This window comes from Rhipicephalus sanguineus, chromosome 10 (assembly GCF_013339695.2).
Source record: "Rhipicephalus sanguineus isolate Rsan-2018 chromosome 10, BIME_Rsan_1.4, whole genome shotgun sequence".
Lineage (NCBI taxonomy): Eukaryota > Metazoa > Arthropoda > Arachnida > Ixodida > Ixodidae > Rhipicephalus > Rhipicephalus sanguineus.
In genome coordinates this window covers 12,852,188-12,876,023 of record NC_051185.1, presented here as the reverse complement: position 1 = coordinate 12,876,023, position 23,836 = coordinate 12,852,188, and the positions used below count along the sequence as shown (strand labels likewise).

General features: G+C 44.7%; 1 protein-coding gene across 2 annotated transcripts in view; it reads left to right on the top strand.

The window, feature by feature from the left end:
• The window catches only part of LOC119407059 (uncharacterized), a 59,293-nt gene extending 36,935 nt beyond the window's left edge, over positions 1-22,358 (top strand). The window contains exons 3-9 of one of the 2 annotated variants that reach the window (XM_037673897.2): positions 11,800-11,910; positions 13,303-13,509; positions 15,203-15,664; positions 16,765-17,058; positions 17,673-17,999; positions 19,937-20,260; positions 22,065-22,358. In XM_037673897.2, the coding sequence (XP_037529825.1) occupies positions 11,800-11,910; positions 13,303-13,509; positions 15,203-15,664; positions 16,765-17,058; positions 17,673-17,999; positions 19,937-20,260; positions 22,065-22,303 (1,964 nt within the window). In that variant the 3' untranslated portion in view covers positions 22,304-22,358. The remainder of the gene's footprint in view (positions 1-11,799; positions 11,911-13,302; positions 13,510-15,202; positions 15,665-16,764; positions 17,059-17,672; positions 18,000-19,936; positions 20,261-22,064) is intronic. The other variant, XM_037673898.2, reaches the window with a different exon arrangement.
• Positions 22,359-23,836: the final 1,478 nt, after the last annotated feature.

The window sequence follows — 23,836 nt, the reverse complement described above, 5'->3', positions numbered from 1 at the left end:
CTTTCACTGCGCAGAATTGTAGGGTAAAATAATGCCTTTTGCGCTCTGGGCCTGCAGAACCAGCAGACATGGTTACTAAAAGTAAGGCGTAAACCTCCGAACTTGCAACGAGTCATTAGAAGGAACATCGTGAGAAAATTATAAGCCTTTACCATACTCTTGGAATGCGCCTAAATTATAGAATCAACAGAATCGTCTAATGATAAAACCGGGGACTTCATTAAAGGAATTTAAATTGTAAATGTGATTATTGGATGCTGTGATTATTGAATATAATTATTCGGCGCTTGAGAGGATTTAGCGTTACTCTTCGCTGCAAAGTCATTAACGTACTTAAGCACTTTAATAACAACAAACTATAGTTATTGGTCATGTAGTTGTTATAGTGTGTTTTCTGTCGCTTTGCCCGGCCACATTCGATGATTCATCTGGCATGATGGCTACAGACATTATTAGCCACATTATTATTTTTATTTCAGACATTTTCTTCTACATCATCATGGTCTTACATAAATTTCATATTTTATGTGCTACGAATTAGCGGCGTTCTGATGTTGCTGTGAGAATGTTGTTCGAAAAGCTTTTTTAAAATTTTTGGTCCTGATGTTACTCTGAAAAAGCTGGGAATTGTATGTTTGATTCTTCAAGAGCTTAGGAGTAGCTGGCCCCTTGCTCGTGCACCAACATCTTTTCACATCATACCAATAAAAAAAAGAGCAGAAAGGCACAGTATACAGTCCTATAATTGTTGGGGTTTATCGTCCCAAACCCACGATGTGATTATGAGGGACGCCATAGTGGAGGGCTCCGGAAATTTCGACCACCTGGGGTTGTTTAACGGGCACCTAAATCTAAGTACGTGGGCCTCAAGCATTTTCGCCTCCATCGAAAATGCTGCCGCCGCGGCCAAGATTCGATCCCGCGACCTTCGGGTCAGCAGTCGAGCACCATAACCACTACACCACCGTGGCGGGCAACAGAATACAGCCCTAAGAATTTACTAAGTAGCGCGCACATAAAAGGAACTGAAGATACTCGTGCAGGTCCGTAAACAGGTTATAATTCACAACTGAAGCTGCAAGACAAGTACATACAAGTCATCTTCATGTAGAGATGGAGCCCTGAACAGCCGTTAGGGCTAGCCAGTTTATTAAGCGTCCATCACCGTCAGGACGACCAGGAATGCGACGACAACCCCATATTATAGCGAATGCCGGGCTCCAGCGAAATTGCGCAGTCCCTGAGTGTCTGTGTAATCTCTTGTCTGGGCCTAACGCCACCAGTATTGTGTGTACACAGCTCCACTCTGTTATGTGATTTTGTAACAGGAGCCCTATCTGGACAACGCACCTAGCCTGGACATGCAGCGCATCTGCATATTGATCTCGCTGCTTTCACTAGACGCTAGCTTTCGTCGGCTAGGTATCGATCGCGTCTGTCACTGGAACTGAGCTTTAGTGTATGTGCAACCTGGTGCAGCGGACGTGTCGCTCCTGCGCGCAAGCTGCGCACCGGGACGCGCATGCGCGAAAAGTGGACATGGACGTCATTTCGTAGGAAAGGGTACTCAGATATGGACTAGCGGTGAACTAGGCCGGCGATATCAAAGTGACCACGGCGTTACACTGCTGAGCTCGAGATTAGAGCGGGTACGATTCCCGGCCAACGCGGCTGCATTTTGATTGTAGCAAAAGACACTTGGATTTATGAGACCATGAGAAAATAAAACACGGGCCATGAAGATCAATTCGTAGTCTACCACTACACTCGGTCAATTTCCGTTTATGAAATGCACCGTTTATACAGCAAAAAAGTTAATTGTAATGACGCTTACTAAGCGGCCCAATATTAAAAAGGTCTTTGTGTTAGCCTGACACTTCTATGTGGTACAATATTTCAATATAACGAAGCCTTGTGGTGTGAAAGTTCAAAATAGTGATGCTTACAAAGGGGCCTGTCCTCTAATAGAGACTTTTCTATGTAATGCAAAAGTTCAAAATAACGACGCTTTTGAAGCGGCCTAGCGTTCGCGCCAGCGCGAGCGTTCACCGTGAACACTGTCAGCGCTAGCGTTGGCCATGAAAACTATGTCAGTGCTATAGTCTGCTTTGATGTAAATATATTCATTACCTCTCTCAACTGGTGTGGTTTATTCTACACAGCCCGCTCGGTAAGTGGGGCTATTCTGTGTAATGCAAAAATTCAAAATCGGGACGCTTACAATGCAACCCTGAAATATGATACCCGTTATTTTAGAGTCCCTTAGTGTATTATTCTTTATTTTACACAAGCTTTGTTGCTGTTCTTGTTTTCATAGTATATGCATGATATGGCGAGTACACAAGGCTTCACGCACATACACTTAGCAGTAACCCGCAGGACACGATCACGATCGATGCACGCTAGGCTGGTGTCGTTATCAGACCATGGTGTCCAACGTAAACGCAAGAATTAATCATATAGTTACCCACTACGTTTCCACAAATGACAAAAACAAAGAATAAAACAGGCCCGGAAAAAATATACATAAGCCTCAAAAAAATTCTTCATCATTACTTTCATGTGACTGACGGACGGGTATCGTATCGTCCACTGTATAGAAAACAAGTGTACATATTTTAGGATCACCTACAGCTCAATTTCGAACCTAAGGCATGAGCGATTAGTTTTACCACTAAAACACCTTGAATAAGTTACATAAGAAAACAGGTGAATGTTGCTGTGTAGTTGATGTTTCAATATATGCCGCCTGTATCTTTTCGTATCTACGTGACCATGAGAGATTGCTATGGAACGTTACCGCCTGGCGGCTATAAGTACCGGACCGCACTGAGATTGGATTCACCGATCGACTGCCGTGCTCGTCGCTATCATTCGAGTGTTCTGTTTCTTTATGAATACAAATTCACTGAATAAAGAGCTAGATTCTGTATTCGATCTTCCCGGTAATCTTTCTACTTCGCTATCCCAGCCGAGTCAAAGTATTCAGTACCCTCGGGCTGTACAAACGTGATTCCCTAATGGTACTTTTAGAAGGCGGGTGTCTCTCCATCTCTCTCTCTCTCCCTCTTATGTACGCAGCAGTTGCTCCGCATGAATTGCTAAACACATTTATCCTTGAGCATTGGGACCAAAGCGCCATCCGCGATATTTCTGTTTCTACGTCAAGGATTATGTAAGGTTACCGCTGCTGAAAAATAGTAACAGCAACAGGGACAAGAAGCCACTGAGCAAGCCAGATTTTTAACAAAGACATTTCAACAGATTCACTGCGCCATCTGGGAAATTTAAAAAAATTCAGGATCCCTTGCCCTATCGGCAAAAGGGGGACAAGCGAAGCTTGCATATGCGTGCCTGACTTATCATCATTTTTCTTTCTTTAATTCGTTCTGTTTCTTTCTTCCTTTGTTTCCTTCTTGCTCTCTTTATTTCTCTTTCTTTCCCTCTTTCCCCCTTTTTCTGTTTCTTTCTTTCGCATTACGCAATGCTTCCTCCTAAGTGTTTCCTTAGACCGTCCTCCACGTGCTTAGCAGCGCAACATTTCATTTGCTACATGCAACAACGACGGTCATGCGTTCATATCCAGGCAGCAACAAAGTGTGGGAACGGGAACTGACATGTGACCTCGATTAAGATCAGGCTGCCATATGAGAAACGGCTGATCGCCTACACAAGCCTACGATCGAGAGAGCACCAGTTATTTGAAAATGACGCACACAAATACGCATGTGTGCCTTCGAGGGCCGCGTTCCTGTACGCTCGCCGGCGCAGGGATTTTCACGTACGACGCCGCCACCGAAATCTATAAGTCATAACAAGCGTGGAAAGAAAAAAAAATAAAGCTTAGCTTATTGGCATCTTCGTCTTTTACGCAGGACCGAGAAGCACGCGACACGACGTAGATTCCTGAGCCTATTCCGAACCACTCTCTCTAACCGGATACGACGTCCGCGATGTCGACTCTCACTTCTGACCGCACTCGTCTCGGAGGCCATCATTAGCTACGCATAATCGAAAGTGAATTTAAAAAGCCGGAGCAAAAACCGGAAGCAAATTAAGGTAGCGGAAGTGGAAAATAACATTTAGTTGAGCCCAGGACGAGGAAAACGGAAGTGGAATTATGAACCGGAAATGGAAAATCGCGGTTAATTATATTCCCGGAAGTAAAATCCGGAAGTGAGTGTAGTGTACGTGTACTACTATGCTTCGGCCTTATTCCATTAAATACTTCGCACACCATACGACAGTTCCACTTAGAGGAAGTAGCCGTAAATTTTCATGTTGTTTTCTTTATTGCGCATTCCCGAAAATCTTCAAACAAAACCTTGTCCCTGCTTTATGCCGACTAGATAAATATGTTCTTCTGAACGGTGCGAATAGGCACAATTATAGGCTGAAAGAATACGCACCTCTCAAATATTTGTTTCAATGTAAAAGAAACAAAGGCCATAGGTTACGGATGTTTTGAATCTGCGTCCTTTTCACTAATTATGACTACGCGTCGCGTCCACATGTTGGAGCAATTACACACGCCGTGCAAGAATCGTAAAACAACTAAAAGAAAAAGTGCTGACGCTGCGCCTCGTTTTACTGCACGCTTCGCTGCATGTTGCATTGCGCTTCTGCAAACCCCAATAACCATTTATTGCAGAATTTTTCATTTGCGTGTGCGAGCTTTGAAAGTGGTTTCCGAACGCGCGAATTTCACGCCGTCGCAAGGGAGACAAAAAGTTAGTTTCTCCTACGGAGTAGTACTAAATTGTCAAGTTTGCAACGATCCCGCGCTTTGCGGCGTCGGCTTAAAATGTTTATCGCAGCTTAAAAGTTAACCACGGGCTCGGAACAGCGTTTCCGTTGCTACTCTTTATGGGCACGCAGGTGCGAATGCGGCGTTCAGTGGAGCATCGCTGAAGCTTTGGATGTGCGCAAAGCTTCTTTGGTAAAACCTGAATCTTCTCATTCCTTTTATTTTGAGCAAAAATGACTAATTATATACAGAAAAGAAAGGTCTTGTAGTGTAAAATTAATTTTGTACGTCCCGCGCGTGGTAAAAAAAAAAGTATATGAACAAACAACTATACGTACACCTTCTAAGCCTAAAACTCCGTAAACAATTTCTAAGAAACATCTGCAAACAAGTCATATAGGTAATCTGTGAACAAAGAATGGCAATGCATCACGTGTTTGTTAGTTAACGTATTCCTAATTCACCATTAAAGAATCCTGATTAGAAAAAACACAGTAGTAAAAACAATGCGGCATAGCTGGGTGCTTCGTGCACATAAAGCATGAGCGCAATGATGGAGAAGCTACTATTTAATTCCGTGTAGATCAGCAAAATACTCACTTTCGTTTCACATACGCGTGACTAGTTCAATAAGGGAATGGGTAGCGTGCTTCGTACATACAACTTTAAAGAAAATGTACCGGCTAGAGTAATGAGTAGGTCCGCATCTGCGGTTGAATGAATTCGACGCTCGGTGTATATTTCGTAAATGATATAATTTTACGTTTACAAAAAAAATCTAGGGACAGCAATAGTAAAACAACTACGTGAATTATCATAGGGGCAGCTACCACAGTGTTCGAGGCATTTATTCAGGTGATGCGGATGCATAGTGGTACACATGTATTATTGTGTTACATTGTCATGAGAAGAATAGTCAGCGATATTCTGTGCTCGTTTTAGGCGAGTTAACACGGGAGGCTTCACGCAAACTACAATACTATAATGCTATAATACACGTCTCGTTGTCATTGTAGTTTTGTACAGTAGACTTTATGTCCTAACTTACGGTACTACACACCTAATCAGGTCCTGGTTAAATGCTGGCTATATCCAGAAAACCAGACGAAAAATGTCAGGGTTCCTCGCTATACCTAGCACTTTAAGCGGGACCTGAATAATTCCTCCACCTCCCCTGAGTTATAGTTCGAAAATGTTCTATCATTTCTTTTTTTTTGAAGTACATACCCATAAACTGCCTCTAAAGTCTCAGCCTGCTTCGCATAAAATGATTTGCGCTTATCCCGTATTTAGACATTTGTTTACGTGAGATATGGCTTTAAAAGGACTTATTCTGCATTGCTTCAAAGAAATGACTGCATAAAAAAATAATGTAGAGACAGCAACTTCCGTTGCTGGGTTCTATTTGTGCGTTCTGTTCTGATACGGCGGCAATTGTCACGTTGCGCCGTACCGGAATAATATACGTTCGCATATATCTCTTTGAAGAATGTAGAAAGCGATAGAGGTAGTGCGGGAAGAATTCATTCCCCGTAGCCATTTCCACTGCGAAATTGCTTCCTGAAAGAGAAAACAGAAATACACATTAAAGTGAATCTGTTCGGCGCAAGTATTCTCCAACATTTACACAATGGTGAGTTTACAGGAAAGCGCGGCCAGTCTTTGTTTGTTTACGGGAAGCCATATATCAGAAGTAAGCTATGGTTTCATAAGGGTGTTATGGTGATCTCAAGTTAGACAAATAATTTTCTGAAATACACTTACGAAATAACGCTTCAGCGCTATGGTGTACAACATATGAATTATCATGCAAAGCTACAAGCTAGATTAAGATAGGCGCTAGAACAACGATTACTTTTGAAAAGAAAAAACGGTGAATAGTTTGTGTCTCGCTTTCTGCATGTACCGGCTAACTCTAGACTAAAGTTCGTTGGAGTCGGCTATCCGTTGACCACATCTTGACTACGTTGGTGTAGCGCTGGCGGCGCCTTCATACTGGAATGTAATAGGGGTGTACATGCGTACTACTATGCTTTTTTTTCTTGCTTCATTATATATTTTGCACAATTTGGCTCTTCCCTTCGGGAAAATTGTCTAAAAATGTTTTTTTTTTTAAAGCTAAAGCCTTAGATGCCTGATCAAGCAAAATAATTAACCGTCGGCGTCAACACGAGTGATGTTAAAAAATAATCACGTCATGACGACACAAATCACCGATGTTTGTGCCATCATCATGACGTCACGTGATGACGTCATCACATAACACCGTCGCTTGGTCAGAAGTGGGCCGATCCCGGAGGCAGTGCAAAGCCAGGTTAGGAGCAGAAAGCTTACAATGCCTCCGATCCAGGAGGCAACGCAAAACCACGTTAGGTGCAGAAAGCTTTCAAAGGGGGCCGGGGGATGATCAGCACATCGACTGAGAAGAAAAAGAAGATGGCTGTCGGCTTCGAGTCCTCTTACGCGAATGCGTAAGCGACCCTTGTGAGTTTTTTGTTTTCTGTTTGCGAAAGATGTCCTTGTTGATCTGAACAAACCTGATGCTGCACTATGACCAGTTTTACATAAATTTAAGGAACAAGAAAACTGTGGCTGCAGAGCTTCTCTTGCTATAATGATCGTCTGAAGAGATGCAAGGGTCAGGGTCAGCCGGTAATGTTTAATTCACATAAGACCGTGGCACCGTGGCCGGATATCACTTCGTCTTATGTATCTTCTCGCGCTTTTCGTGCCGATACTACAACCCTTTCGTGAGATGGCATCATTTGTCGTTGTTTGTCCAATACTTTCGTTGCGTATGCATTGCATTTATTGTCGTATTCCAATAGACAGGGATAGGGACAAGATAGAGGTCACCGACAAAAAAGTAAATTGATGGTCATTTGCTTCCAGCATCAATTATGTATGGGAACATGTGGTCTGTGACTGCTGGTGCTTCCTTTTGTGACACCATGACGTCAGTGAAGCATGCCTGAGTATGCGGAAACGGTGGTCAATTTTGCGTGCAATAGTACCGACAGTATTGCGAGTTCAAGTTGCAGGGCGTCGCGTTGCAATTGGCAACGTTTCTGCGACACTAGTAAAATTATCAATAAACCGAGTATGGAGAGGGAGGGGGAGGGAAGTTTTGCAACAGGAACAGGAAGCGTGCAAGGCAGGCGTTTCAGACAAGGAATGCTGCTTCTATTTGTTTGGCAAATAAGGGTCAGTAAGGAAGTCCATCTTGTTACGCCATTGTTCCTCGCACCATTGCTTTATTTAAAGTTGTCTACGGCTTTTCTTCTCATGCAATCCTTTATTTAACGCTAAATTTCAGAGCGCAGCTTTGGTACGAGACATACAACACACACACGCGCGCGCGCGCACACGCACACACACACAAGCGCTAACTCGTCACTGTGTTTATTATGAAAATCTGTCCTGCATATATACACTGCACAGCCGGCATGCGCATAACCACACACACACACACACACACACACACACACGCACGCACACACACACACACACACACACACACACACACACACACACAAAGTAAATAAATAAATAAATAAATAAATAAATAAATTGCCCCAATGCCGATCCGAACATCAAATGTCAAATCTAAAAATTCCGTTTCCTTGTTGCGCAGCACCACAGAAGTATCACTGACGCAATCACTCCTTCCTTTCTGGTATGATTGGTAGAGGCCCGTGTACTGTGCGATGTCAGTGCACGTTAAAGAGTAAAGAGTCCCTATAATCATATCGTGTTTTGGGACGTAAAACTGAAGATATTGTTACTTATAATAATAATAATAATAATAATAATAATAATAATAATAATAATAATAATAATAATAATAATAATAATAATAATAATACTGGTAAACTTTGGCTCACAGGCACAAACCTAGAGCAGACAGGTAAATGAAATGATGCATTATAGAAAGCAGATCGCTCATGTTCCCGTGCTCGATCATTGAGGCATCGACCAGTTCGTCCGATATAGACCTTTTTCTTTGGCATTCACTACACTTACCGTGTTTTCAAACCGACTGATTCCGTAATCATCATACTAACAACCCGTGAAAAAGCTCGTTGTCTTGAGGTACAGCTTCCAGCTTTCGATGCGGGTAACCTTGGATACGCGTTTAAGTTTGTCCAGATGTTGCTTTTGTAATGTTTTTACGATGTTTGCCCTCGTGCCACTTACTACCACCATTATGTTGCGTAAACATTGTGGCTGAAAAAATAATATTCATGAGGTAGAATATTCCCACAATTTAGCGTAGAACGATCCGTAATGGATCAGCGGTCACACACTAGTTGGTCATCGACTATTGCTTCACTTATACACTGAGCAAGCAGGGGCAGTTTCGTAGTATGAACGGTATTGTGATTCTGATCACTTTTCGGTTAAAGCTTGTCATCGTTCAACAGAAAAGAAGAAACTGCTGAAAAAGAAGCCTTCCCGGCCTCCATTTAATCAGTTCTTCACGTTGTACTATTCCTTGAGAAGGTAGTACCAGAATAAGTATTCACATATGGCGGCAACTGAGCGGTTCGCTGTTAAGCACTCCTCAAAAAAAAATTTTTAGAAATGGCTGCGGTACTTTTCAGCTTCCCGTGACCTTGTGCCGAAGCACAAGGTCACCGCATATGCTTGGGAAGCATATGCGGTGTTACGCTCTCGCGCCAAGAAACCTAACCTGATTGTGATTGTGACGTAGTGGCAGGGGCGTAGGCAGAAATATTTTTCGGGGAGGGGGGGAACCACCTTGATCTGAAATGGGGCCGGGCCGGCAGATGTGGTCGAGCGTCACTTTGTGCTCTGTGTGCCATGGCAAAAAAAAAATTTCGAGGGGGGGGGGGCACGGGCCCTTAGTGCGCCCCCCCCCCTCCCCTGGCTACGCCACTGCGTAGTGGTCAGCGCGTCAGGCTTTTTTGTGCTTGAAAGTCGTGGAGTCGGATGGACGAATCCCCCACCCTCCCCACGGCCGGGCAACCCAGTCAAACCCTTTTTCGGAGTTGCCGTCGGAGCTGCCCGTGTGATCTTTATTGGCGTCTCGTTCCGCGACGAAAATGACGTGCGCCATTTCTTGATGGACCCCGGCATAAACACATTCGCGTTATAGAAATGACGCTAAAGAACCATTGAGTAAATATCTGCGTTTTATTATTACTCTTAACAGCGAAGCTCTGCTAGCTCGGCGTAATGTGTCGTGACGCGAAATTATCATCGTCATGAACCAGCACGAACTCTTCGTTCTCTTCTTCTTCCCCGTCACCTTCTGCTTCGCTCCCAGAACACGTGCGCCGATTTGTACGTCGTATAGCAAGGGGGAGGCAAAAAGCGAAGGAGAGATGTGAGGGTAAGGGTGAGGGCGAAGAAAGGAAGAGAGAAAGATATAAAGAAACCGAAAATCTTGGCGATGGATGGATGGATGCGAAACTTTATTGTAAGTCCTGAGGTGCACGACTCAACGCGCAGCGGGCCGCTCCCACGTTGGGACAGTCAGGCCAAGCCCGACCGCCGCATCGTGGGCCCTCTGGACAGCCCATAGTTGAGCCCCGACATCGGGGCTCTTGATAGCGGATAGCCACTTGTCTTCATTGGATTGTTCCGTGCCCCGTAACGAGGGGCAACGCCAGAGCATGTGGTCTAGGCTAGCGAATTCGTTGCAGTGCCTGCAGGAGCTATAGGGATAAATGTCGGCATAAATTTTATGTAATAAAGCCGGGCTGGGATGCGAACCTTGGCGAAAAAAGATTTCTCATGAGCCGGTGGGATTTCAATCCGCGTACCTACGATCCAAAGGCGAGCGTCTTAACCACTCGGCTATCCAGCTTTTTTTTTCCTTCATTGCCTCGTATATATACTCATTACAAACCAGGAAACAGTACAGTGGTGTAGTGCAATGATCACCCGTCAACTGTTAGCTGACTACATATTAAAACTTTGGCATGCACAACAAAGGTTCCACTCTGGAAACCCACTCCGGCACGTCCACATGCACTTTCTGCACGCTGACAGAACATAGCATAGCCTTGTATAGTATCGTATAGCAAGGGGGTAGAAAAGAGAAGTGGCAGTGAGGAGGAAGGAAAGGAGGAGGGGAGAGAGTAAAGCATAGCATATAAAAGAGTAAGAAAGAGAAAGGGCAGTCAAAGAAAGAGAAAGAAAAAATTGAGGGGCAAAAACAAGATAGAGAGAAAGAGGAAGCAAGCGAGCAATAGAGAGAGAGTGAGGCAAAAATAGGAGAGAAAAGAAAGAGAAAAAAATAGAAATAAACAGACAAAAAGACAAAAAGTTTGCGGAGCGGGCACTGAGCACTAAGCTGTGCAAGCCTTGAAACAGCGAAACTGGACGATTCTTAAGACTAATCTGGTTGCTTCTAGGTTGTTTGTAGGCCTTAGCTAGGTGATGAGAGTTGTTTCTATGTTGCTCCTAGGTCGTGGCTAGGCTTCAGTTAGGTGATGCTAGGTTGTTTCTACGTTGATTCTCAGCGCAGATAGGTTCGAGTTAAACCACACACAGTCACAGACGCGACACGGATGTCCAGAGACAAACTCACGCTGAAACCAAGCGTTCGCACCTATCATAGATCTACGGGCACGTCATCGTTGGCGTAGGCCTTCCATTGGTTCGGGTTCTTCTCATAGCCGCTGTTGCCTTTCCCGTATTGGGCTAACTGTTGCCTTCTTCCTTTTTAGTGGACCAATGGTGAGTAGTGGGATTTACCAATTTCTGTTGCACGTACCCGTTATTTTTCGAGATACGGTCGGACACGTTACGGCTAGCTTAAAGAGCTTCGCTGGTAAAAAAAAAATAGAGAAAAGTAAGAAAAAGGAAGAGAGGGAGAAAGAAAGAAAACTAAATGCAAATAAAGAAGTCGCCGAGCTCTATAGAGGGAGAGAATAAACATCTTTCTTTCGCTATTATTTAAGCGTCGTCTTCGGGGCGGTCTCCCCCTTGTTTGCCCAGCGAGCGGCGACGGACCCGTGCTTCACTGTGGCAAGCTTTGCGCGACTTAGTGCAAAATTTCCTTTTTTTTTTGTTCCTCTCAGTTCCCCAGGAACCACCTGTCATCATGGACTCTAGCGGCGTCATCTTGAACTCAACGGCGGGACCGTACGCGGAGGGCGATATAGTGCGGCTGACCTGTGCTGTGCCCGCTGGCAAGTATCGAAGCTTCCTTTGGCTCATAATCATCATAATCATCATCATCATCATCAAACGGTCCCCAAAAAGCCTGTCCCATGTTTCGCCAATTAACCCGGTCCTGTGCGTGCTGCGGCCCCGTTATCCCCGCAAACTTCTTAAAGGGACACTAAAGAGAAAAACGATTTGTCTCATGTTAGTAAATTACGCTTTCACGATTCCAAAATCGCCACTCTTGCCGCGAGCAGACGCTCCGCAACCGATAAAACGCGCAAAAAGAAATGTGCGAATGGCGACGCCACTTCGAAATTTCCGCACAGAACGTCGTGACGTCATAGATTTTGACGTCGTCTACTAGGTCCTAAGTCTTTCCTAATGAGTAAAAATTCAGTGCGTTCTCCTCTAAGAACGCCATACACTAAACATACAAAGTTTACGGAAATTTAGTTGACCCAGTATTGCCAAAGTATGAAAAATGCACTTTGCAATCTGTGACGTCACGTGTGGCGCTTTCGGTGCGAAATTTAAAATTGATACTTTGACCTTGATTTTCTCCTGGCTTAAAAAACCTATGATGATGAAATTAACGACATTAGAGTTCTATGAGTAAAATGTATCAATCTCACACGACATTGTTTCTATTTAGTGTCCCTTTAATCTCATGTGCCCACCTAATTTTGTGCCTCTCTCGCTTGCTTTCTCTTGGAATACAGACTGTCACTCTTAATGACCAGCAGTTATCTTGCCTTTGGTTTCTATACCAGTGCTCAAGGGACGAGCCTACTTATGCAAAAGACATCTACAATGCTACCACGCTTCTTAGAAGCGAAATACCTTTCATGTATCCCGAAATATCGCGTTCATTTAAATTGCGAGCCAATATCCCTCGTCATGACGCCGAGGATGCGGGACATGACTGGTATGAGCAGCGTTATTGCAAACCGTAACTTCATGCGTCATGCACCACTGTACGAGACTCGTTTCTGAGTCGACAGCATATCGGAGGAGTAATTTTAAGTTTGCATTTACAGTTGTATCAGTATCAACAAGAGAGAGAGAGAAATAGATGAAAAGGAAGAGGCAGGGAGGTTAACCTGGTGCGAGCGACCGGTATCAATAAACATTGCAAAGTCTTAAAGGCGTAATGATGTTATAAAATTTTTGTGGAAGTGTTAGTCAAATTTTAACTCATTTCTGCCTATTGACAAAACACCTGAGAAATGAGCTACGCGGCAACGAAATTGCGCGGAAAATTTTACCATTTACTCGCACTCTGATGATACTCCTTGTGCGATTCATTAAATCTTTGACAGACTCATAGTATTGTATCATGTCACGGCAATTTGGCAGCTGTGCAAATATGTACCGTACCACACGAGGTCCCATGCAAAGTTTTCTTGCTTTGGCAGCTGACCACAAGGTGACGCTAACTTGGCGGCGTGACGGCGAACCACTGGACTCGCCACTCGGTACCGTCTCCACACACGGTGGCCAAAGGATGGCCGTTCTGACGCTGGGCCCTCTGCGCCGCGAGCACTTGCTTTCGAACATCAGTTGCCTGGCAACAAGCGACGTCACTATGCCCGTCGAGAGTTGGGTGCTTATGGACATGTATCGTAAGTACGTGCGGCTGCCGAAGTCAACGTGCATGATGCGCAGACCAGAGTGCATTCTCCTTAAACGCAATGCAGCGGCTATCAATATATTGAATTTTGTAGAAGCGACTTCGATCGCTCCACGACAGGCTGAGATAAATGAACATTTCGCTTATTTAACTATCAGGTGGTTATAAACGGCATTATTTTAAACCTTAACATCAGGCGTCATGCATCGCCATTCGATACTTTACACGCGTTTCTGAGGGGCTAGCATTTCGAGGGGAATAATCTTGATTTGGCGTTTTCAGTTGCAGCAGTATCAACAAACATTCTTACGCCGGAAATGTTGCGCAAATAACGGAGAATCATGGGAAAAAAAACGATGTACACAGAAAGAGCGCAAGAGCGCAGAAAGAGAGCAAAGTGCTTGTTCTCTTTCTGTCTCTATGTCTGTATTGTTTTTTTCCTTTGATTGTCCGTTCTTTGCGCAACATATCCTGCAATGAGACATGCACCAATTCGCCCAGCAATAAGTTCTTCTAACACAACAAACATTGCAAAGGGTAATAGTAGCGCACGGTCACTTTTTTCTTGTTTCTCTTTATTTCGTTTTTTGGTTGTTCTTCGGAGTTGCGCGGTGATACCCTTCCTTCGGAGTTGCGCCCTTCCTATGACGTCCTTCTCGCCGCAGATTTGCAAGTTTTAAACCATAAACTAAAGGGATTAAGGGAAGCAAATGGATTAAGCGATGAAAAGAAAGAAAGAAAGAAAGAAAGAAAGAAAGAAGAAAGAAAGAAAGAAAGAAAGAAAGCAAGAAAGAAAGAAAGAAAGAAAGAAAGAAAGAAAGAAAGAAAGAAAGAAAGAAAGAAAGAAAGAAAGAAAGAAAGAAAGAAAGAAAGAAAGAAAGAAAGAAAGAAGTGGAAGGAAGGCGCTGTCACGATACAATGGCCGCTCTCAAAACATGAGTCCACTAAGGCGAAACAAACGAGCGCTAAGAAACGGGGCTTAAACAAGATACACGGCGCTCAACTTTCAACTGAGGTTTATTGAAGCAACATGAATATCTATATCACGAACCGGCAAGGGCGATCACACTCGTGATACAGCCACCCGATAAGAAAGTGTCAGGACCTCGCCATAAACACCACATCGTGGCCACGTACCCATGCAGACTCAGCTGCCTAGTGCCCAAAAGCGATAGAAATCGTCCAAGGTTATCGCACCACCTGACTCTTGAATTGAACATGCTTAGAGTGACACATGTGCAAATTCGCTATCATTCAGAACAATTTCTAACAACTAGGCCAAATAGCTGTGTTGCTACACGTCCGTTGTCACATGTCTTGCTATGGAAGTTATATCTTTGATATCCTTGTTATTTTTCTCGCCGATATTTGCCTTTACCAACGCATTCATTTATCAAATTACACGCTTTTGCTATGAATGAAAGATGATTTTCTAAGGGCTCGTTTATCTTTGTTAGACACAATATTAATGAGAACTAACAGACAATAACGCCAAGGAAACTATAGAAGATTTAGTTCATTTTCGTACTGAGCCCTTCTAGCAATTCTCGTGCATCTTCCAAACCTTTTGTATGACCTTGTACCTCTGTTCATTTCACCTGCGAGGTTTTTCAACAAATTAATGACGACATCATCGCTGCTCATGAAAGGTGCTTATGTTCGTTCCATTACACTTGTCTTCCCAGTGTCTCCTTCGAAGGTTTCTGTGTGGGGCTGGCCTTACGACGAGAAGACGGCCTCAGGCTGGTTCATGGTAGCTCCAGCTATGGCTACGGCTACGTCTTCGAGCAGCCCTACGTCTCAGCTATCGTCTAGGCCGGTTGATTCGGCATATTCATATGACCTGGGGCATTCTGTTTCGTTATCAGCGGGAAATTCGCATTTGGCACCGGACTTCTACGCCCCTCGTAGCTTCGAATGCGCGGTGACCGGAAGCCGCCCACACGCCAATGTCACGTGGTTCCTAGACGGCCGCCCATTGGACAAGCACCTGAGCGTCACTGGTGTAGACGCCAACGCAACCACAAGTGTGCTTCTCCTGCCAGCTTTAAAGCATGCAGGAAAGCTGCTCGAGTGTCGTGCAACCAACGACCGTCTGCAGCGAGGCCGTGGCATCTTAAGTCGCTACCTTCCTGTTAACCTCTCCGGTAACTAACTGACCATTTTTAGTTATACAAAGACAGTTTTACTTACCTCAATGGCCGAAGTACATAAATATGCACCAAATATTCACCATTCAAAAGGAAGCAGTTGCATGCTTATTGCCACGCCCGCTTCTTGTTTTGTTTTGATGTATTCGGGTTTGACCCAGAACGGTTAGCAACGGTCGACGTGAACCGCGCCGCAGTGTTTTAGAAGCTTCGCTATTGTAGTAGATCATTTTGTTAAGATTGCGCGCAGGACGCGAATAGTCAAGATTATTCCAGAGCTTGCGCGACCACCAGTGATAAGGCTGGAAAGTTCGATGCGTGATGTATAAAAGACGGCGCGTTCCTGGCATGATCAGTTTTATCGACGGCCGACGCCCTGTTCGCCGCTATCAGTGTACAGTGTGTATTGCTGTAGTTTGACTTTCCGTTTCCCGGCCACAAGTTCGGCGAAATAAAGAGTTTCATCTTGGACACGCCGACTGCTGCCTTTGTCGACGTCACGACCCCGTGACAATGTGTATATCATGCTTACCCTACTTAGCCGCAGGAAGCCTTTGTTCGAATGCTTCGTTGAACTATCGATGGGAATAGGCGCGGTCACGAAAGTGTTAAGCGCTCCAGAAATTTAGTGCATTTTCTATATAATTTCCGATGACGTTCTATTCTACGGGTGCAGGATGAATTTCATTTCGTTTTCCTGAGAACAGGGCTGATAAAGAAAAGGTATTTGCAACGTGTGTGTGTGTGTGTGTGTGTGTGTGTGTGTGTGTGTGTGTGTGTGTGTGTGTGTGTGTGTGTGTGTGTGTGTGTGTGTGTGTGTGTGTGTGTGTGTGTGTGTGTGTGTGTGTGTGTGTGTGTGTGTGTGTGTGTGTGTGTGTGTGTGTGTGTGTGTGTGTTCTTTTCTCAAAGCACTGGAATAGAATGTTACGGTACGTTTTCGGCAGCTGTGCATAGCCCCTGCTCTCCCGTAAAGTTTTATCAATACACAATTGTTTTTCCTTTTTAAGTTATTGTTTACTGCTTCGTAGTCCGAAAAAAAACAATAAGGCGTCTCTCATTGATATCACAAATTTTTGTATGCGATAATACCAACGCAGATAAACCGGAAGTTAACCTCAAGCTAGGAGCCGGCCTCAATGCCAGCCATATTACTGAGGGCACCGACGTCTACTTGGAGTGCTCAGTCCTGGCAGCGTCCAAGGTCAGTGAGGTAACCTGGCGCCACCAAGGGCACGATCTCGCACCGGCTCCTGCTGAGGGCATGCTTATGACGTCGCGATACCTGGTGATCAGGCGCATCACTCCGAATCACGCCGGAAGCTACACGTGCAGTATCAACAAAGCCGAGGGTGACTACATCGAAAGCGCACCGTTTCAACTCCGTGTTCAATGTAAGCACTCAAATAATTAAGCTTTTTGGTTTGTTCGTAGCTTGTAAACTTGAATGTTTTGGCTAGAAATGGTCATGTGTTTTTAATAACGAGCCTTTCGTAGAAGAGCTTGAGAGTACGAAAGGGAGAACTTACTTGATGTGCTTGTTTTTTCTTTTGTCTTTTTTAAAATGTCAAACTTCAGACTGCGCATTCTATTGAACACAATTATTACTTCGAGTGGCGTCTCCATTTGCCTAGAAGGCATTGTCGAATAAAGGTCGCGACAACTACGTCACGACTGGAACATAAGGCAAAAAAGCTGGTATAATGAGATTTATGTTCACGTTAAAGAAACGCAGGTTCTCAGAATACGTCAACTAGAAACGCAGGTTCTCAGAATTAATTCGAATGCGTTAACTACGGCGTGTCTGCTTCAGTGTGTAAGTTTGAGACGTTAAGTAACAGAATAGGATTGGATTATGCATGTGCATAAAAAGTAGGTGTGTGTGTCAGAGAGAGAGGTGGAGGGAGGAAGATGGGTTTGTTAGTTATAAAAGTGATCAACAAAGCTTGTCGATAAAAGCAGTTTAACATTGCTAAACTTCATTTTTTTTTTTTTTTTGCCATTACAGACTCTCCTAGATGTGACCAAGAGACAGAGCAAGCGATTGAGGTGGAAAGAAACGCCACCGTAAACGTCACCTGCGACGTTCGGGCTAACCCTAACCACGGGCTGCGCTATTTTTGGCTCATAGAAAACGCCAGCGAAGTTGCAGATCGAGCGAAGGAAGAACCACAAAAATTTGAGAGAAAAGACGTACCAAGACCGCAAGTAACGGACTCGAATCGCCTGGAAATCATCGCCAACGCTTCGCTGTTCAACGCTGTCTTGTCGTGCTGGGCCGAGAACTCGGTGGCAGTGCAGAGAAGGCGATGCAGCTTCAAGTTTCTGGCTAGAGGTGAGGAGCTCCTGAAGCTAACTATTCTGTAGGAAGGAAACAGGGATTTTCTTGGCCTTTTTTCGGTGACGTCCGGAGAGTTATTTCTAAGTCAAAACGGCGAGGGAGAAAGCTCCTGTAATGTAAGAATGGACATTAAAGCTATCGCATAAAAGAAAATATGGACTAAAACACTATACGAAAGAAAAGAAGCTTAATTAAGAAGCCATTTCGTACTTAACTGAGGATTGAGAAGTCCAGGGGCATGAAATCTTAGATACAGCTAATTGAGTTTGACAAGAACTGTTTGCTAGCGCCTGCTAACACAGGCTAATCTTGGTGACTATGGGCTAATATGTTTGTTGCTTCATAGCGTACGTTCTGAGAGTTCTCCTAAAGCATAATCTCATCACAAGCAACATTCGAAATACCATAGAGAAGCTCAATGTATTTGCGTCTTTTCATTGGTCTCATTGTGTTTTATCGTAGATGGGTAATTAGAACAGCTACGAGGGTGGAATAGAAGTCAAGGTAATGATAAAAAAGACAGGTGCATATTAAGAGGAAGTATTATCTATGAGCTAGCTGATTTTTAAGGCGAAAGCTTTAGGCGCCTTACCAGAAGCTGGTCTTGAAAAACGCTGCGTGCGGTGCAGAAACCCACGTGTCCACAGTGACTTTAATAAAAATCAGATAATGATCTGGATCCTAGCCGGAAGCGAAGCCAGGTATTCTGCGTGGCGGTCGAGTATTCTACCACACAGCCATGCCAGCTCTTGAAACCGCTTTGGAAAAAGACCCTATGGAGTCGTCGTGTCGAGCGAGGAGTCACGTTAACAGATGTAGTATTGCGTGGCTGAAGCGCAGAATCGCACCTGGCGACACACCATGTGGATTGAGTAACGAGTGGGTTATTGAAGCCTGCCAACCCATTACCAAGGACTGAGCTATAATTCATCACCATCATCATCAGTCAGAGCATAACCAAAGTGGGCAGCCACTCACGTAGCTGCATTAAAACGCAACTTGTGCGTATTGCCTTCTTCTGCTGTGAACTGTAGCCAACCTAGAGACAGGTAAATATTACTTGCCAACACGGAAGCATAGACTATTGGGCGAGTTGGTAATACATAATGATTGAAGAAGAGGAGGAATGCAAATATATATACCATTATATACATTTATCTACTATCTTGTGTGTGTGTGTGTGTGTGTGTGTGTGGTGTGTGTTGTGTGTGTGTTGTGTGTGTTGTGTGTGTTGTGTGTGTGTGTGTGAAGCACAAACATGTATTCACCACGAACAGAACCAAAAACCTGAGATGTGCGCATCCAAGTACGTTATCTCAGCCTTGTTTAACGCGAGAGTAGGCTTTGCCACACATTTATAGCCAGCCTTCAAAATTAGGAAAGCTTCAACGAGCTCTCGCGCTATCTGGCCTCTAAGACTTACGATTACTTTAGCGTCAGACTGGAAAATTGTAGCACAAAACAACACAAGGACCGACAAAGAACACGGGATTGGCGCTAACTTCCAACCTTCAGTCCCGTGTTCTTTGTCGGTCCTTGTATTGTTTTGCGCTACAATTTTCCTGCAGAATTCACGAACCAGCTAGCCCAAGAAAACATTTTGCTTAGTCAGACAGCAGTGGAGGGCAACTACAATCATGGCAGTGTAGGACAAATTCGAAGAAGGCTGACCTTTCAGAGATAACTATGGGCTCTCAGGCGGCCGTTCACACAGCGGCTAGTCTGTGCTATGTAAGATATACCGCATCTGAAATATAAAATACACTTGACAAACACTCCCTTTCCACACACTGATAGGCTGTCCGTGTGCTTGACTTTGCACTCGTGCCAATTCTGTGCGCTTGCCCTGTAGCCTTCTTCGTCTTGCCCCACGTTTTTTCGCACCCTCTTTTCATCCTCTTCTCAACACGGCGACACGACTTTACTTGCAGGTGAAGCTTCATCGTCCGGAATCACGTGCGTCATTGGCAACTACACGGCCACGTCGTTTTCACTGGTCTGCTCTACGCCCATTGGTGAAGGGAACGACTCAACGTCCCGCCAGCACCGGCGAGTATCAGTGGAGGTGCTAGACTCCGAGAAGCGCAACCGCTCCGAACGCAGCTACTGGAGCGACGATTGGAGCGCTCCAATGTTCGTCACTGGACTACGACCTTCTACAGATTACTTGGTCGTGGTTCGAATACCTCCCAAGGCCATCTTCCGGACTTACGTCCGCACGCTCAGTCCAGCCCAGACGCTCAAAGAACGAGAAGGTGAGATGCTTTAACTGTCACTGTGCAAGCTGCTTGTATAATGTAATGGTGCGTTTAGTAGACGTACTTCGGCCCAGACATCCTTTTTTTTCTTGACAATGATCGTTTAAGGATTTACATGTGCACACGTCTTGGTAAAAAAAGGAAGGCTTCCGCAGCAAGATTTACACAGCCACCCGCCTGCAAGAAGTTAAATGCTACCAAAAATATGGTAAAACTACTCGTACGAAAATATGGCAATCAAAGCTTCGTTTTAAAGCTAAATGTATCAGTCAATACCTGAAATTTTAATCAATGTAATTTCTCTAGTTGCGTAGGACATAACATAAATCGCTGCTGAAACTTTCCGCACCCCATTCCGATAATTCCATGTGTCTCTGTAAGATTCTTTCTGAAATATACGGCAAATATATGAAAAATACATGGATTCCGTAAGAAAACATATGGATTTATTGGAATTACATATGGAGCTTTTGAGCAGAGATATGAGGCTGTATTACTGTCTTATGGTAATAGAGAGGGAGAGAGAGAAATAGATGAAAAGGAAAAGGCAGGAGGTTAACCTGGTAGTAACAACCGGTTTGCTACCCTGCACAGGGTTGGGGAAATAGGGGTCGGAAAGAGGACAGAGAGAGAGTGAGATAAAATAAAAACAAAACAAAAATTTCACACATGCAGGATGTTCCTGTCAGAGGCGTTCTGATAGACCGGTTGAACACAGAAAGGTGCATTGGCGCCTGCACAGCCTTTTTATGGTAATAAAAAGAACACAGCAGTTTAGGGGCAAATTGTGGCTCGCAGTGCTAACTCACTTAACAAGGAACATGGCTGCGACCAGTATAGGTGACATTCCGTGTTTAATTACCTGTGTGTTGCAAAACGTATGGTCCACTGCGTGCAAAACGGAACAAGAAAACCGCTTGCCTCAAGCGCCTATGTACAGTTTTCTACGTCATCTTAATCTGTCAGTTGAAAATTTTTGCTTGGCTTTCAAGCGAAATGTACTGTTCACTGCATTCACAACATAAATAGCTAAAGAGTTGGTAGTGCAGTACTTGATCTTTCACCGAGAGTAAGTATGAAAAAACCCTGCTTCTTTGATTTGCAGTTTATTTATAATGCTTAAGTTATTTTGTAAGACAGTTCACTGCAGAAAGAATGGAGCTTATTTAAATGTTGACAAGTTAATCCACATCGCATCTAACCTCACTTTTTATTGACATGATGTCAGGAAATGTTGGCACACAAATAAGTCTCCAGCTGCTCCTTACCTGTTGAATAGCACAACAAATAAACATACAAACACATTATTTCCGTAGGACATGGAAAAGAAACACACGAACACACATGTAAAAAACAGACACATATAAAACGCCATAATAACGTAAAATGAAATAGCCGAAATGCAAATAATAATGTCTCTAATAATGTCTCTGGGTATGAATACCCCAGATAATAATCATGGGGACGAAGCCGCACATATGGGCAATATAACAGTAAATACATCGTAGACATCAGGACATAGATATGTAATAAGTAGGCCATACATATAAGTGACCTAATGTAATAGGCGCATCAATTCCTCAATAATTGCCACCAATGCCGCTGTCATCAAGAAAGCGTTTCAACGCTTTTAAATCTTACGTCCATAAGGCTCTGGTTAGCCAAGGGCCCAGAAATTTAATACTGGACGGTGTGTTGTTGAATGCCATTAGCTCTGATTTATGACGGCGTCATACTTATATCTCGCAGTTATCGTTCTTGGTCTAAAACGCGTGTTTATAATCCTGGCAATGCATTACAGATGCGAAGACGACTACCCAGCATGTCCAACGTACTCTGGGCATCGTGCTGGTCAGCGGTGCCCTGCTGGTCGTTTCTGTGGCATTTGTCGGCGTCTGTTTCGTGCACGTCTACAAGAAGCGCCGGAAGAGGCCACTGCCAGCGATACGTCACGACAGTGCGAGCATCAAACCGGGGAGCAGCGATTCGATGTACATTCGTGACGAGGCGTCGTACGTTGCTACAGCGGAACAATGTTGACAACAGTGACGTGAAACTTGGAAAACCAGGGTTAAATTTATTTTCTGCGGCTCGATTACTATTTACGCCGTATAGTGACGGAAACTCCGGATTAACTTTCGCCTCCGAAACCTTCCTGCGCCTCACGTGGTTTTGCACTGCCTCTGTAATCGGCATACTTTTGAGCAAGTGACGACGTCACGTGATGACATCATGATGTGACGTTACGTTATATAACGTCATGATGACACCATAGTGACTTCTTCAAAAACTACGGTAGCACAAGGTTACCGTTACCTTGTGCTACCATAGTTATTCAAAAATGCCGTACCAACGAGCCCGTCCTGCAACCTTGCTCGACCATAGTGACGTCAAGATGACATCATAGTGATGTCATGATGACGTCACAAATTGTGGCAATCGGTGACACCATACGGCGACGGCACCACGCGATGATTTTTGTAGCGTTAGATACACTTGCCTAGCCGGAGCCGATTTCGCGTGGATCCTCATGAGCCGTGCTGCGCATGCGCGAGGATCAGTGATGTCACGCGGCTGGCTCACCGGAGCCGGCATCTCACGCGCTCTCCGCCACCGCTGCGCGCGACTCGCCGTTGCTGGTCTGCGCGTTCGGGAGTAGTGGCGTCGTAGCCGCGGCAGACACACTGGCGCCGGTGCGCGCGCAGCTATTCGCCTTCACTGTGCAGTCGCCGTCTGACACTGCGCTGGAGACGCTTGATAGCGCCTCTGACTGGCGTTTGCAGGTGGGCAACGCCATGGAGAAGGAGAGCGCAAATGCTGCTCAACGGCGCAGAAAAGACGAGAAGCTTATCTCATCGGATCCCGAAGTAGTTGCCTGGCAATTAGCGGTTCAGCGTACGAAGAATGAACAGAAGAAGGCTAATAATGCTAGACAATCTGGAAAGCTAAGAATAATCAGCTGAACCTTTGCTAACGCTACGTATATCCTGGCATAGCCGAGCTAAGCCACTGCATTTTTCTTTTTTTTTTTGCTTTTTTGCATCACTCGTGTTGACGCCGCCGACGTAGAGCGCCGACGCCGCTGACGGTCAATTTTCGCGTTTGATGACGCATCTCCTTAAAACCTTCGCCTAAATCTGAGCACATGTGGATACTTGTATGTCGCTTCCACCGATATGCGGTGGCTGTGGCCGAAATCGAACCCGTGACCTCGTGCTTGGCAGCACGACGCCGTGGTTGCTACGCTACCCCGGCGGGTGATCAGGGTTTCGAATCGCAACGCGTAGCTTAATAACAAAAACGGTTTGTTCGTGTAAAATGCGGTTAACTGCAGTAGCTAAAGAAAGACCGGACGTCACACAGGACGAAAACGTCACGCATGGCATCATACCACTGCCGTTAAATTTAGAGTGAAAATGAAGGTTTAGTCTGTCATTGCATGAGTATCATTGTTTGGTTAGTGTCAGTGGTTGGTGCGTGTCATTGGGGGAGAGGGGAGGGGGGCAGTAACCTACGCCGTGCGGCTTTGCGGTTCTCACTATTTTGACCGATATCACTACTGTCAGGGCCAGA